The 12,364-nt window shown below is 43.7% G+C and overlaps 1 protein-coding gene across 2 annotated transcripts in view; it reads left to right on the forward strand.

Moving 5' to 3' along the window:
- The first annotated feature begins 764 nt into the window (after positions 1 to 764).
- LOC310680482 (transmembrane protein 263-like) overlaps positions 765 to 12,364 on the forward strand; it is a 296,399-nt gene continuing 284,799 nt past the window's right edge. Inside the window, exons 1-2 of one of the 2 annotated variants that reach the window (XM_083447169.1) lie at positions 765 to 943; positions 9,068 to 9,158. In XM_083447169.1, coding sequence (XP_083303295.1) covers positions 9,089 to 9,158 — 70 coding nt within the window. In that variant the 5' untranslated portion in view covers positions 765 to 943; positions 9,068 to 9,088. Of the gene's footprint in view, positions 944 to 3,205; positions 3,368 to 9,067; positions 9,159 to 12,364 lie in introns of those variants that run through there. The other variant, XM_083447168.1, reaches the window with a different exon arrangement.

Here is a 12,364-nt window from a genome sequence, read left to right on the forward strand (position 1 = left end):
CAGGAATGAGTTTAATTATCTGGCAAAGCAATTCCCGTCCCAAAGCTGTAGTCTACCATCCACATCCACTTTAATTCTCCCCTTCCCCCGCCACCCACCCCTGGCTCTTTTGGCCATATTAAATTTGGACCAAAGTACTTGTAGTATCTACTGCTCTTGCTTAGATCCTTCAACACAGCCTTTTAAGATGTCTTTAAAATCTAAAGTAGAGACGGGATGGATCCTGATGTGGGTTACAGAACAGGCCACTCAGCAGAGTGGGAAATTCTGTACCAGCGAGTTTAATGTTCCTGTTGTCGTGAACTGGCAAGACGACGGTGAGTAGGTAGAAGATCCTGCTGAGGGGTGTAGCCAGGACTGAAACACACCGGGGGCAAGTAGGGGATGAGGAAGGAAGAACTCACAGGGTGATGGAGAATGGCGAAGGGATGGGGATCCATGCACAGGAACCAGAGCAGCAGGACCCATCACCAGAGCCAGAGGGGCCCCTGTCTTCATGAACATGGTGGGCTCTGAGGTGTAGGGAGCAGCAGGCAGGGTTCTCCAGGAGGCTGAGGCAGGCAAGGGCCCACAGCCCAGCTCCCTAGCTGGCCAGGTGGGGCTCACTAGCTCTGGGAGGAGGTGTGTGGTTCCGGAGTAGGCGAAGAACAGGTGAGGGTCTCATGTCTCATCAAGCCCAGATGCTGCAATCAGCAGGCAAAGTATAAAAGGGAAGCAGCTGAGCTGCTGTGTTTGCTTAACTGCCCATGTTGAGGGAACTTGCTTTGGATGCTCCTGGGCCTCTCAGGACTGTGCTTTGGGTTTGACTCTGGTCTATATCCTGACTGCTGGACTTCAGATTTGGCTACTTGGATTGATCCTGAACTGTGTTTCCTGACTTTTGGACTTTGCTTGTGTGGATTGACCTTTGAGCTCTGGATTTAGCATACTGACTTGCTGCCAGGTAGGCCAGAGGTTCAGGACACCTGTGCACCTACTGTACTGAGGAGCAATAGTACGGTGAGAAGAGAGGGAGAAGGAGCAGGCAGGTTACCAGTATTTTCCCACCTGTTTGCTAAGTTGCACTTTCCACTGTTTCACAAAGGGGAGCTGCTCCAGGCACTTGATCGTTTTGGTTACTCTTTCCCGCACCTTTCCCAGATCTGCAGTATCATTTTACAGGTGCTGCAATATGATGTGCTGTACACCATAGATCTGAAAGGGGTTCCAAAATTCCACAAATCCTTTCTGTCTGAGGTTGAGGAATCTTCTACATTTCAAGCCAGCCAATGTTACATTTTATATGAATTATTTCTTTTGCTATTTTAGCACTCAAATATAAGTAGGTGTCTTACCTATATTCTTTTTGGTGCCTGAAAAAAACTTTTTTGTTTAGGCAAGCCTGCACAGACATGCAGGATGTGGACATATATTCTGGTTTTGGGGTTGTTTTTGATTTTTTAAAAGTTGGATTAACGGATAATTTTATTGTTTTATCCTTTTAGTAAACTGCTTAAAATTTTATAACAATCCAGTATGCAAATCCTGTGAAATAAAGTAAATGGCCTTTAATGTCTTGGCAGAAAGAAGGCTTCTGTAGGATGCTCAACGGACTGCAAGAGACCTAGAAGTCTCTTTGTGGTTACCTACACATGCACGTTTCACGAGATCTTGGAACCAATCATGCAGGATTCCAAGGACTCAAGGCCATAAGCACATACGTGCCCCCTCACCAACATCCTTAGTAATGTGGACACCTTTGGCAAGACTGGGCGAGCTGATGTACACCCACATAGCCCCTTTAATCACACCACACTCACTGCTTCATGCTCATTGTGAACAATACTGGTTCCTATTTTGCCAGTATTGAAATACACCCCATTGACTCCCTGTCGGTTTCTGATCTTGGAGAGCTGGTCTCCTACATAACCTAAGATCCAAACATCTGCTGAGCCAGCTTTCCTGCATCAATCTGCCTGCCTACTGAGATTGTCATCTTGTTGAACTAGACAGGCTTTTAGTCTCCTGTTCATGTTGACTCCCTCTGTTTCACAAATGCTCCTCTCTTGATTTCTTCCCCTATGTAGCAGCAACTCAAAACAGTCTGTGGTTGCCCTCTAGTGGCACATTGTGTGAGCTGTACTATATGTTCAGTTTTGAAAAGCTTAGTTTCCATTTCCAAATACAGTACAGTGGTACCTTGGTTTACGAACTTAATCCGTTCTGGGAGTCCGTTCTTAAACCAAAACTGTTCTTAAACCGAGGAGCACTTTTCCTAATGAGGCCTCCCGCCGCTGATGCCCTTCCACCGTTCGGATTCCGTTCTTAGACCAAGGTAAAGTTCTCAAACCAAGACACTATTTTCTGTTTTGCGGAGTTTGTAAACCAAATCATTCTTAAACCGGACTGTTCTTAAACCGAGGTACCACTGTACTAGGCTCGGAAGAGTTGCTAATCACAGTCCCAAAACACAAAAGAAATACCGGGTTAATGGTCGTCACATGAGGCATATTTCAGAGATCCACACATCACAGAAGTTCACATGAATATGTGCATCTTTCCACATTCTAAAGCTTTCTTACAGAACATTTCCTAAAATGTGAAGTTGGCATCCTTCCCTATGTGCTGAATGCTGGGTGGCAGACCACATGCTCTGCATGCCCAGGCTGACTATTGGGACATTTTCAGGTAAGACTGGGAAGAGACTCCTGCCTGAAACCCTGGACAGATGCTACCAGTCAGTGTGCAGACCACAGGTAGCCAATGCAGTGCCCCGAGAGGCTGTTGCACTCCAGTTCCCATTAGCCTCAGGCAGCATGACCATTGGTCAAGGAGGATGGGAGTTGCAGTCCAGCAAAACCTGGAGGGCATCATGGTGGCTTCCCCTGCAACTGTCTCTGTATGAGGCAGATTCCTGTTTGCAGGGGGTTGGAAGACATGACCCCTGGGGTCCCTGCAAGTCTACAATTCTATAATTCCTATAGACTTTATAAAGTTCATTAAACAAAAACTCCAAGTGCAGCAGCATTCCCAGCAAGGACATTCCCTGCCTCTGAAGTTGCTGCACACAGGGCCCTTCTTCCCTCAAAGTTGGCAACTCCCCGCATCCTCTAGGATGCTCTTGCCCACTAGAAGATGGCGACCACTACCCCAGGCCCCCCTGCCGGACCCACGCGCTCGTTCCTCTTCCGGCGTGGGTTGCCATGGCGCCAGTCCCCTCCTTCGCCCTCCTTCCCTTCTCCAGTGTTTACATCCAGAGCTGGAGGAGGAGGAGGAGCTGGAGGCTCAGTGCCGGGGAAAAGGCTCTGGCAGCCGCGGCGACCTTGCGCCGCTGCCGCTCCTCCTCTCGAGTAAGCTGCGGGGAGAGCCAGGGAGCGCCGCCATGAAGGTGAGCGGGGCGCGCGCCTCGTCCTCCCGAAGGCGCACGGGGCGGGCTCCCTCCTCTCCCTGGAGCCAGGGCGGGTGGCGAAGAGGGCAGTTTTGGGGGGCAAAGGGTCGGGGCGGCGGCTGGTTTCCCCAAGCAAAGAGTCCCCCCCCCCACCCTCCCACCACCACGTAGGGAATTCCCATCCCTGTTCCAAAAACAAACCCAAGTTAACCTGTGCGTTATCCTTGGAAAGGAAGGATGCTCAGAGGTGGTACAGTCACTCCCCACCCCCAAGCTCATGGGACTTCCATCAAGGGTATATCTCGGGGCACTGAGAACGACCATCTCATCCAGTCATGGTGATATTAAAACGTACGCACAACACATTGCCCGAACTTGGAGGTTTTTAATCAGAAGTTGGCTATCTATTTATCTATCTGGCAGGGATTCTTTAGCTGAAATCCCTGCACTGCTGGGGGTTGGACTAGATGACCCTTAGTATCCCTTCCAAATCTACAGTTCTATGATTCTTTGAAATATTCCTGAACTCTGGGCATAGTCCAGGTTTCTTTTTGAATTCTTGTGATAATAAATTTAACTGGGTTGGTTTGTTTTTTCTCTTCTCCGCCCCACTGAGTGAACTGTAAGATGGTGTAAATTGAGTTTGACCCAGTTCAGCTTGACCCGGGCGGCCGCGATTCTGTTGCATTGAGTTAATTGATTACAACATGAGCGACCCAGAATGAAACCGACCTAGGCTGCAAACAGGATCTTTGTGGCGCACTCATGGTAACCTCAATAATAAAACTGAGGACCTTGTTTCAAGGAGTTTGCAAAAGACTGCAGTGTCCATTGTTCATTGCCTTTACACCATGCGTTTGTTTCCCACTGTGTTTTTTGATAGCTGTTATGTGAGTTCATGGGGCTGGAGTGAACTTGGCCAATGCTGCCTGCTACATATCCCATGGTGATGGTAATTTCATCCTTGGTTGATTTACTTTGTGGCAGCCTATGGAGGGCGGTGCCATACTTTCTAAAACAGACAGGTGTGCTCTTCAAATACTGTTGGACCCCAACTTCCATCAGCTCCCATCAACATGACAACTGGAATTGCACAACATCTGGAGGGACTACAGAGTCTCAGTCCCAGTTCTACAATCACATGCTTTCTACTTTCTATCACTTTTCTATATTCTATACTGGAAGGGGAAATCAGCAAGGTACTTTTTATAACTATGTCCATTTAAAAAAAAATTTATCACTTCCCAGTGATCTATATTGCAGGGAAGATCAGTAATAGCGGACTAAGGGCTAACATTTCAGGTAGACCAATCTGTCATCTGTCAAGTAACTGCTGCTCAGCTCAGCTTCCAAGTAACTCCCAAGTTCCTAGGAACACAATCCAGATTGGAAAAACCCACTGCTTTAGTTTTCTAGGTTGGTTCACGACTGACAAGAATTGGCTGGGGGTGATGGGAGTTGTAGAAGTCAGTGACATTGTAAATCACGGTTTAGCGCAGGGATGGGGGCTCTCGAGGTTGTTGGAGTACAACATTTGTAAAACATAACAAAAGCTAAAACTATAGGTGTAATTATATATGCATATATAAGATGTGATCTGTCTCAGTGGAGAAACTGACACTGGTTTTAATGGGGTGGATTGCATCCATCCAAGGAGAGGACTTTGAATTTGAGGTGATGGGGATGTAAGTATCCAAGCTAGGACACAGAGGACCTTCTTACCTGACTTCTTAATGTTGTAGCAGGGAAACTGATGTGCATGTAATAAGCTCCCACAAACTAGGAATGTTTCCACAGTGTGAATATGCAGTGTACCAGAATTGTTCCATAAGACACATTAGCTGAAAACTACTGCTGCATAAGAGCATCAGGCACAGCAAACAAGGGTGATAAGCATGGAGCAGATTGCTTTCTGGTATGTGATGATGGCTAGCTGAAGCGCAGCTGTTTTCTTCTTCCCTCTACCTCCATTGCTCTTCCTGTCTCTTTACCAGCATGGAGATTTTCTAGGCTGAATATCACTGTATTCTGCAGCAAAGGGAGTAGGCATGCTGTTGCAGGGGTAACATCAGACTAATTAGGGCTATTTTAATTTTAATTGATTAATGTTGGAGTTCCAGTTATATTTTTACCTTGTTTTGAGGGTCATGAAACACCAGTAATTATCACTTGTAAAATGCTTTACATGTGTCACAAAGCTATATTTTAATTAAATGTCAGTTTCATTGTTTTGAGTCACATTCTATTTTCATTTGTCTAGTATGTAAAGAGTTCTAACTCTAGTGTTCAAATTCCCTCTGGGCTAAAACCTAGCAACAAAGTTCTCATTAGAAAACCTGGTTTTGTAAAATTAAGAACAAAACATCCATCAAGAGATTTGTAAACTCATTTGAGTACCAAAAACAAAAGAACAAAAAAAACCTCTGCTAAGTGCGTAACAGTCATCTCTGTGGAATATGAACTTGATTTTAGGCCAAGATGCAAATGTGTGTTTAGTTAGGACTCATCATTCTCAGTTTGAAACTGCAGATTCTGCTTAATTAGGCATCCTTTCTGAGCAAGCTGAAAGCCCTCAATTTTGATAGAGGTATATGTTCACATATGCACACATTTTTCCTTGTTCACACACTTCAAAATACCATGCACATCTGTTATGGGGATGTTTGTAACTTTTTTCCTCACTTAAAAGTACACACCTATAATACTCCATCTCAAAGAACAGACTGGATCTTTTCATACATTTCCATCCATTCTGTCCACATTTACCTTCTGCTCTGTACTTTCTAGGGACAGGTTCATGCTTTAAAGTGCTGTGTCCAAGAGCTTTCTTTTTGCCCCGGTGCTTTCTCCATGAAAACCCGCTCTTTAACACTGAATCGGAACAAATGACAATTTGGGTTTCTATGGATTGCCATTTGCTCTGATTCAGTGGTAAAAAATAGATTTTTTTGTGGGCAGGGGGGGAAAGTGCTTGGACATGGTGCTTTAAAGCACAGATCTGTGCCTAGAAAAGCATCACAAAAGGAAGTCTGAATGAGACCTTAGTTATGCCACATCAATCACACACACCCCTTTTTTGTGGCTCTGTGACACTTGCTGCTTAATCAGAATACTTGCCCATAATTGCAAATTATGTATGTATGTTTGCTTTGAAAACAAAGGTCATAAGTTTTTACGGCAATACTTTCCCCAATATTGATGTTGGTGAGGAGCCTTGTTCTTACTAAGCAAATCACTTTGTTAATGGCCCTTTGCATGTGACTTAAAGAAAGAAAAAGCTGGGGAGATAATTTTGTCTGTTTCCCCTTCTGCTTAAGGATCCCTTTCTTCTGTAGCGATCACTCGTAGCCGAGTAAGATTCTCTTCCATGAACATGGTCTTAACAGTGAGTCCGTAAGTGACTGTAGAGGCCAATTCTGGATCCACATGTCCTTCCACAGTGGGGACATACGGTAGATTACCAGGCAGGAGTTGATCACGGTGAGGGTTTGCCAAACATGCCTTCCTCTTAGCATGTTTCTCCCTTTCGTCCTGCGTTTGAGCATCTTCAAAGTCCATGACACCTTTGGTAAAGGTTGTTCTCCAATTGGAGTGCTCACAGGCCAGTGTTTCCCAATTGTCAGTGTTTATACTACTTTTAAAAAAAGATTTGCCTTGAGAGCATCTTTAAACCTCTTTTGTTGACCACCAGCATTACGCTTTTCATTTTTAAGCTTGGAATAGAATAGTTGCTTTGGAAGAAGATAATCAGGCATCTGAATGACATGACCTGTCCAACAAAGTTGATGTTGAAGAATCATTGCTTCAACACTGGTGATCTTTGCTTCTTCCAGTACACTGGCATTAGTTCGCCTGTCTTCCCAAGTGATATGTAAACATATATTTTTTTGAGACACTATTGATGGAATCTTCCGAGGAGTTGGAGATGGTGTTTATAAGTGGTCCATGTTTCACAAGCATACAGTAAAGTTGGTAGTACAGTAGCTTTGTAAACAATCATTTGTTTTCCCGGTGAATGTCCCGGTCCTCAAACACTTTGCACTTCATTCGGGAGAAACTGCACTCACAGAGCTCAGGTGATGCTGGATTTCGGCATCAATGTCGGCCCTTGTGGAAATACAACTGCCCAGGTAGAACAAATTGATCCCAGTGCAAATGCCACCACCACCTCCCATCCTGTTCTGCAGGTTCCCCTAGTCTTCCAGAACAGATTTTCAGGGGCTGCAGGGGGTTGCACCAAGAACAAGGAATTAGCAAAATCCTCTCCTCTCCACTTACATTAGTGAAGACATCGAAAGCTGCAACTTCAAGTAAACAATTTGAAGTAAGTTGTGTATATTTGAAGTCCTTGTTGTTCCAACTTTGTGTAAACTGGGAGGGTAAACACCAAAATTCCTGATTCAAGTATGCAATTGAAAATGGATGCAGCTGATGGTTTCACAGAATCATAAAATTGTAGAGTTGGAAGGGACCACGAGGGTTATTTCAGGTACCTCACTTCAGTGTCTTGAGAATCATTAGGAAAATATGATGAACTCCTCTTTGTTTGCTTTGGGATTAGTTTGGAAATTACACACTATCCTTTGGCAGGAGGAGGAACACCTCTGCTTTGTGAGGCTCATCTGACAACAAGAAGAAGAAACTGAGCCTTTAGTAGCGTCAGCCCAGTATTGTGAGATGCTCTGCCAATAGAGATTCAGAAGGCACCTTCTATGCCAACTTTTAAATGCCTGCATAAACTTTTCTATTCTGCCTGGGCAGACAATTAGGAATACATCCTTCCACAATGGTTAATTGATGTCTGATTTTACCTTTTTTTGAAATTTTTTATTGTTTGGTTTTATGTTCTATTGTTGCAAACTGCTTTGATTTTTTAAAAATGAATTGCATTCAGTTACACTGATCCAGAGCTTTCACAGCCTCTTCTGCTTGAGTAGAACTGTGTGTCATCAGCAATACTGGTGACACCTTGCTTCAAAGCTCCTAATGACCACCCACTCCCAATAATTTCATATAGTTGTTAAATATCATTGGGGGGGGGATTGACCCTACAGAACCCCATAGCACAAGTGTCAGGGACCTGAGGAACACCTACCTAAGTGCTGCTTTCTGGACACAACCCTGAAGATATGAACAGAACCACCATAATACAGCGCCTCTGATTCCCATCCCACTAAGTTGGTCCAGAAAAATGCCATGGTTAATGGTATCAAAAGCAAAATATATAGGCAATAACCACACACTGAAGGGTTGAAACTGAGACTAGCATAGTTCACTTTTCAGCCAAAGTTGAAATAGTGGATTCATTTTGACAGAGGATAGTTTAAAAGTCATCTTGTCATCCTGTGCCTCAGATATGAGGAGGAAGGAAAGACATTCTCAGGTTTTTATGGAGTGTAATTATTTTTCCTAAAGAGGTGATGAGAACAAGTTTAATCACTCTGGGAGAAAGGAAAGTTACCAGCATTGATATCCTACTATATCCGAATCTGAAATGGTTCACACACCATTTTTTATAGATTAGCTGTAGGTCTCCACAAATCTAGTTGCCAGGGCTGCTCTGTGACCCCTGCTCTGGCCAAGACAATTACAAGGACATCCTTTCACGAAGTTCCGGGATCCTCTGTAGGCTCTTCCAGACATCCTTTTAGTTACATAGGTCTCTTTGTGGTTTGCAATGAAGCTTCTTCTATCTTACAGGGGCCTAGTTCAGAAGCACAGATGGTGGAAAGCAACGCAGAGGCAGCTGCTGAAGAACCACCTCCTTATTTGCAGGAAGAACCTCCTCAAGGTAGAGTGCTTAGACTGCCACTGTGAATTTCTTATAACTTTTCAAAGGGAAACAGGCCATAAGATTCAAGGTCCATTCTTGTGATCCAAGGGAGTGGTATGTGATGTAGAATGTGTCATGCCATGATAGCACTGTTAATAATCCTAACTGAGTCCTTTGACTTCTCAGATACGTATAAAACAGGACTGTAAACCAAACTCCTTTGGCATTCATTAACAATATAGTTCTAGTTTGGCCTAAGCTACTTATTGGGTGATGGCATCTTCCCCCTTTCCACAAAGTTGCATTATTTGTAACGTTAAGCAAGTGATTCCTTTTTGATTGGATTGACTTCTGTTGGTGATAGTGCCCCAACTGAGAGGTTTGGAGGGTGGCAATACAAGAACAGGCCTTTTGGATGGTGGGTCCCTGTTGGGAGAGACTTGCCTGATGCCATCATTACATGTCTTTAGGTGCCAGGCAAAAACATTCCTCTTTACCCAGGCCTATGGCCATTAAATAATCTATGCTAGGCATAGGCAAACTCCGGCCTTCCAGATGTTTGGGACTACAATTCCCATCATCCCTGAGCACTGATCCTGTTAGCTAGGGATGATGGGAATAAACATCTGGAGGGCCAGAGTTTGCCTATGCCTGATTTATGCCCTGTTAAAGCTGTTATGGTGGTGGGGAGGCTGTTATTATGATTATTTTATTATTATGCTTTTTATTATGTGTTTATTGTTGTGCTCCATAGAGTGTGTTCTTAACATTGTACACCACCCTGGGATCTTTTGATAAAGGGTGGTATAGAAATCAAATAAGTAGTAAAAATAATAACTGTGGAGGTAGGCCTGTCATCTCACTCCTAAGGGCATGTATGGGACTTTTAGCATGGCTGAGCCAAAGCCCATTCTGATTCCCTAAGAAACCCAGCTCGCTCCCCTCTTCCCAGTCTGCTGCATGATCCCAGGAGATCATAGGATCCTGCAATTAATTTTCATCACCCCCACCTTCATAGGTGCTCAAAATCACAATGGTGACAGTGTGGGGTTCCCCCCTCACCCGTATGTTTAAGTGGTAAGTGAAGATTCCCATTACATTATGGATAGAATTGAATCAAGTGGTTGTGGTTATTCTGGATTAAAATAATTGTAGTGACAGAAAGGGAAGGCAATTTGACTTAAGGACAAGTGCTTATTTAAATGGTCATCCAAGAGTTGGATTTGAGTCACTTCTTTATTTTAAATCTGCCATTTTTTTAATTTCATTTTTTTTTTTATTTCTGCTGTGGAAAAGACCTCTTAAGAGTAACTACATTTCAAATCCAGAGCTTTCAGACTCTATTCTACCAGCCCTCTTGGAAAGCTAGTTAAGCAGCCTGGAAATGAGATTGAAAAAGGGTGTCAGCGGGAGGTTCACAAATGCCAATCTTAATTAAAAACCTGGTTTCCAGTTAAATGACCCAGATTACGATGAGTACGAATCTCTCTCTCTGTGCCGCGTGAATGTTTCTTTAAGTAAACTTGACTACTGCTTTCTTTGGAAGAAGGTCCTCATATTCAAAGGACAGAAGATGCTAATTGGACCTTTTATCTCTACATTCACGGGGACATACAAAACTGCTTTCTGGTTCCTCTAGGCCAGGGGCAGTTGAAGTGGTACTATCTGTATGTTTTTGGACTACAGTTCCCAGCAGCCCCAGCCAGAATGCCCAATGGTCAGGTATGGTGGGAATTGTAATCCACAGTATCTGGATGTCAGGGACTGGCTGGATGATGAAGAACGGTGGGAGACTCCAGCCAGAGAACCCCCTAGGGAAGCCACAGAAGAGGAAGGCTCAGAGCCAGGGGAGCAGTGGTAGGACATAGTCACAGGATGAAGGGGGTGGAGCAGAATGGTTGGATGCTGAACAAGCAGCTGGCTTGAGTGAGAGAGAAGAAGAGGCAGAAAACACTGCAGACATAAGACAGGCAGCTGAGGAAGAGGGAGCCTGCTGGTATTTGCCATAGGTTTCTCTGTTGGTATTCTGTTTCCTTGAATAAAGAATCAACCTTACTGCTCGTCTCTGTGTCTCTCTGATGACCTGTGGCTGAACCAGCCCTAACACTGTAGGATGCTTGTTACCCCTGATGTAGCCTATTGCTCCTAACCCATTACAGTCGACTCCATTTGGCAGCATCATGTGCTGTACCACTAATTCCTCTCCAGCTTTTTCTATCTCCTCATCCATGACTTTTTGGGGGGACAGGGGTGGGAATACTATTAAATTTTTAGAGAAAGCTTTTAGAGAAAGCCAGGTTGCTTTATTCATGCTTTACGGGGAAAACTGGTCTCTGTTGTGTTGGATTATGATTGCAATATAGCATTTTTACCTTGGGCTTTTAATTGCTTGTCTTAAAGGAAATGAACATATCTAATGCAAACTGTATAGTGACACCATATATATATATATATGGTATAGAGATGGTTATACTTGGTACAATACAATTTTTAACATGCTTTTTAACAGAAGGCCACAGAGCATTTTGCAGATATGAATAATGCAAAGCTTCCATATAAGATAATGTAAATTTTGTTAATTAAAAAACGCATGAGAGTCGTCACAATGAACATTATTGATTCAATAGTGTCTTAGGATGTGTATAATTTGGGATTCAATGATAAAAGTGATCATGCTGCTCGGTTAAGTGAGTGGTGGGGGCATCAAAAAGTCCTGATGGTGTTAAATTAGTTTTGCTTTCATTTCTATGACCCAAGCGAAGGCAAGGCACCATTTAAACTACCTTAGATTCCTTAAAGGTCTGTGAGTGAGAAAGGAGGGTTGAGAAGAGTGTCTTGAAATGTGTTCCTTATTTTGCTTAATTTTCTGCCTGATGAAGAGCTGTAGAATACTCAAAATCTTGTTCATAACTTTCTGATGTCTTAGTTGATCCATTACTGGGACATTTAGGGTATTTTCGTCTTCTTTCTAATTTCAGCCTGATTACCTGTAATACGCAGTTTACTGAGAAAGTGCCACTGAGTCCAGTTGGATTTGTTCCCAAGTAAATGTGCATATAATGCTAGCTCTGGGGCTCTGTCAACCAGTATCATTCATGAGTTCTGCCCACAGACGTGCTTCTGCAATGCTTTCCCTACATACCCTACAGAAATGCAAGCTTAACCTTCTCTTCTTCCATCTTTCACTCACTGATTCATCAAAGTAATTGAAATACTTAACACTA

Source organism: Podarcis tiliguerta, assembly GCF_965153285.1.
Source record: "Podarcis tiliguerta genome assembly, chromosome: 1".
NCBI classification, from domain to species: domain Eukaryota; kingdom Metazoa; phylum Chordata; class Lepidosauria; order Squamata; family Lacertidae; genus Podarcis; species Podarcis tiliguerta.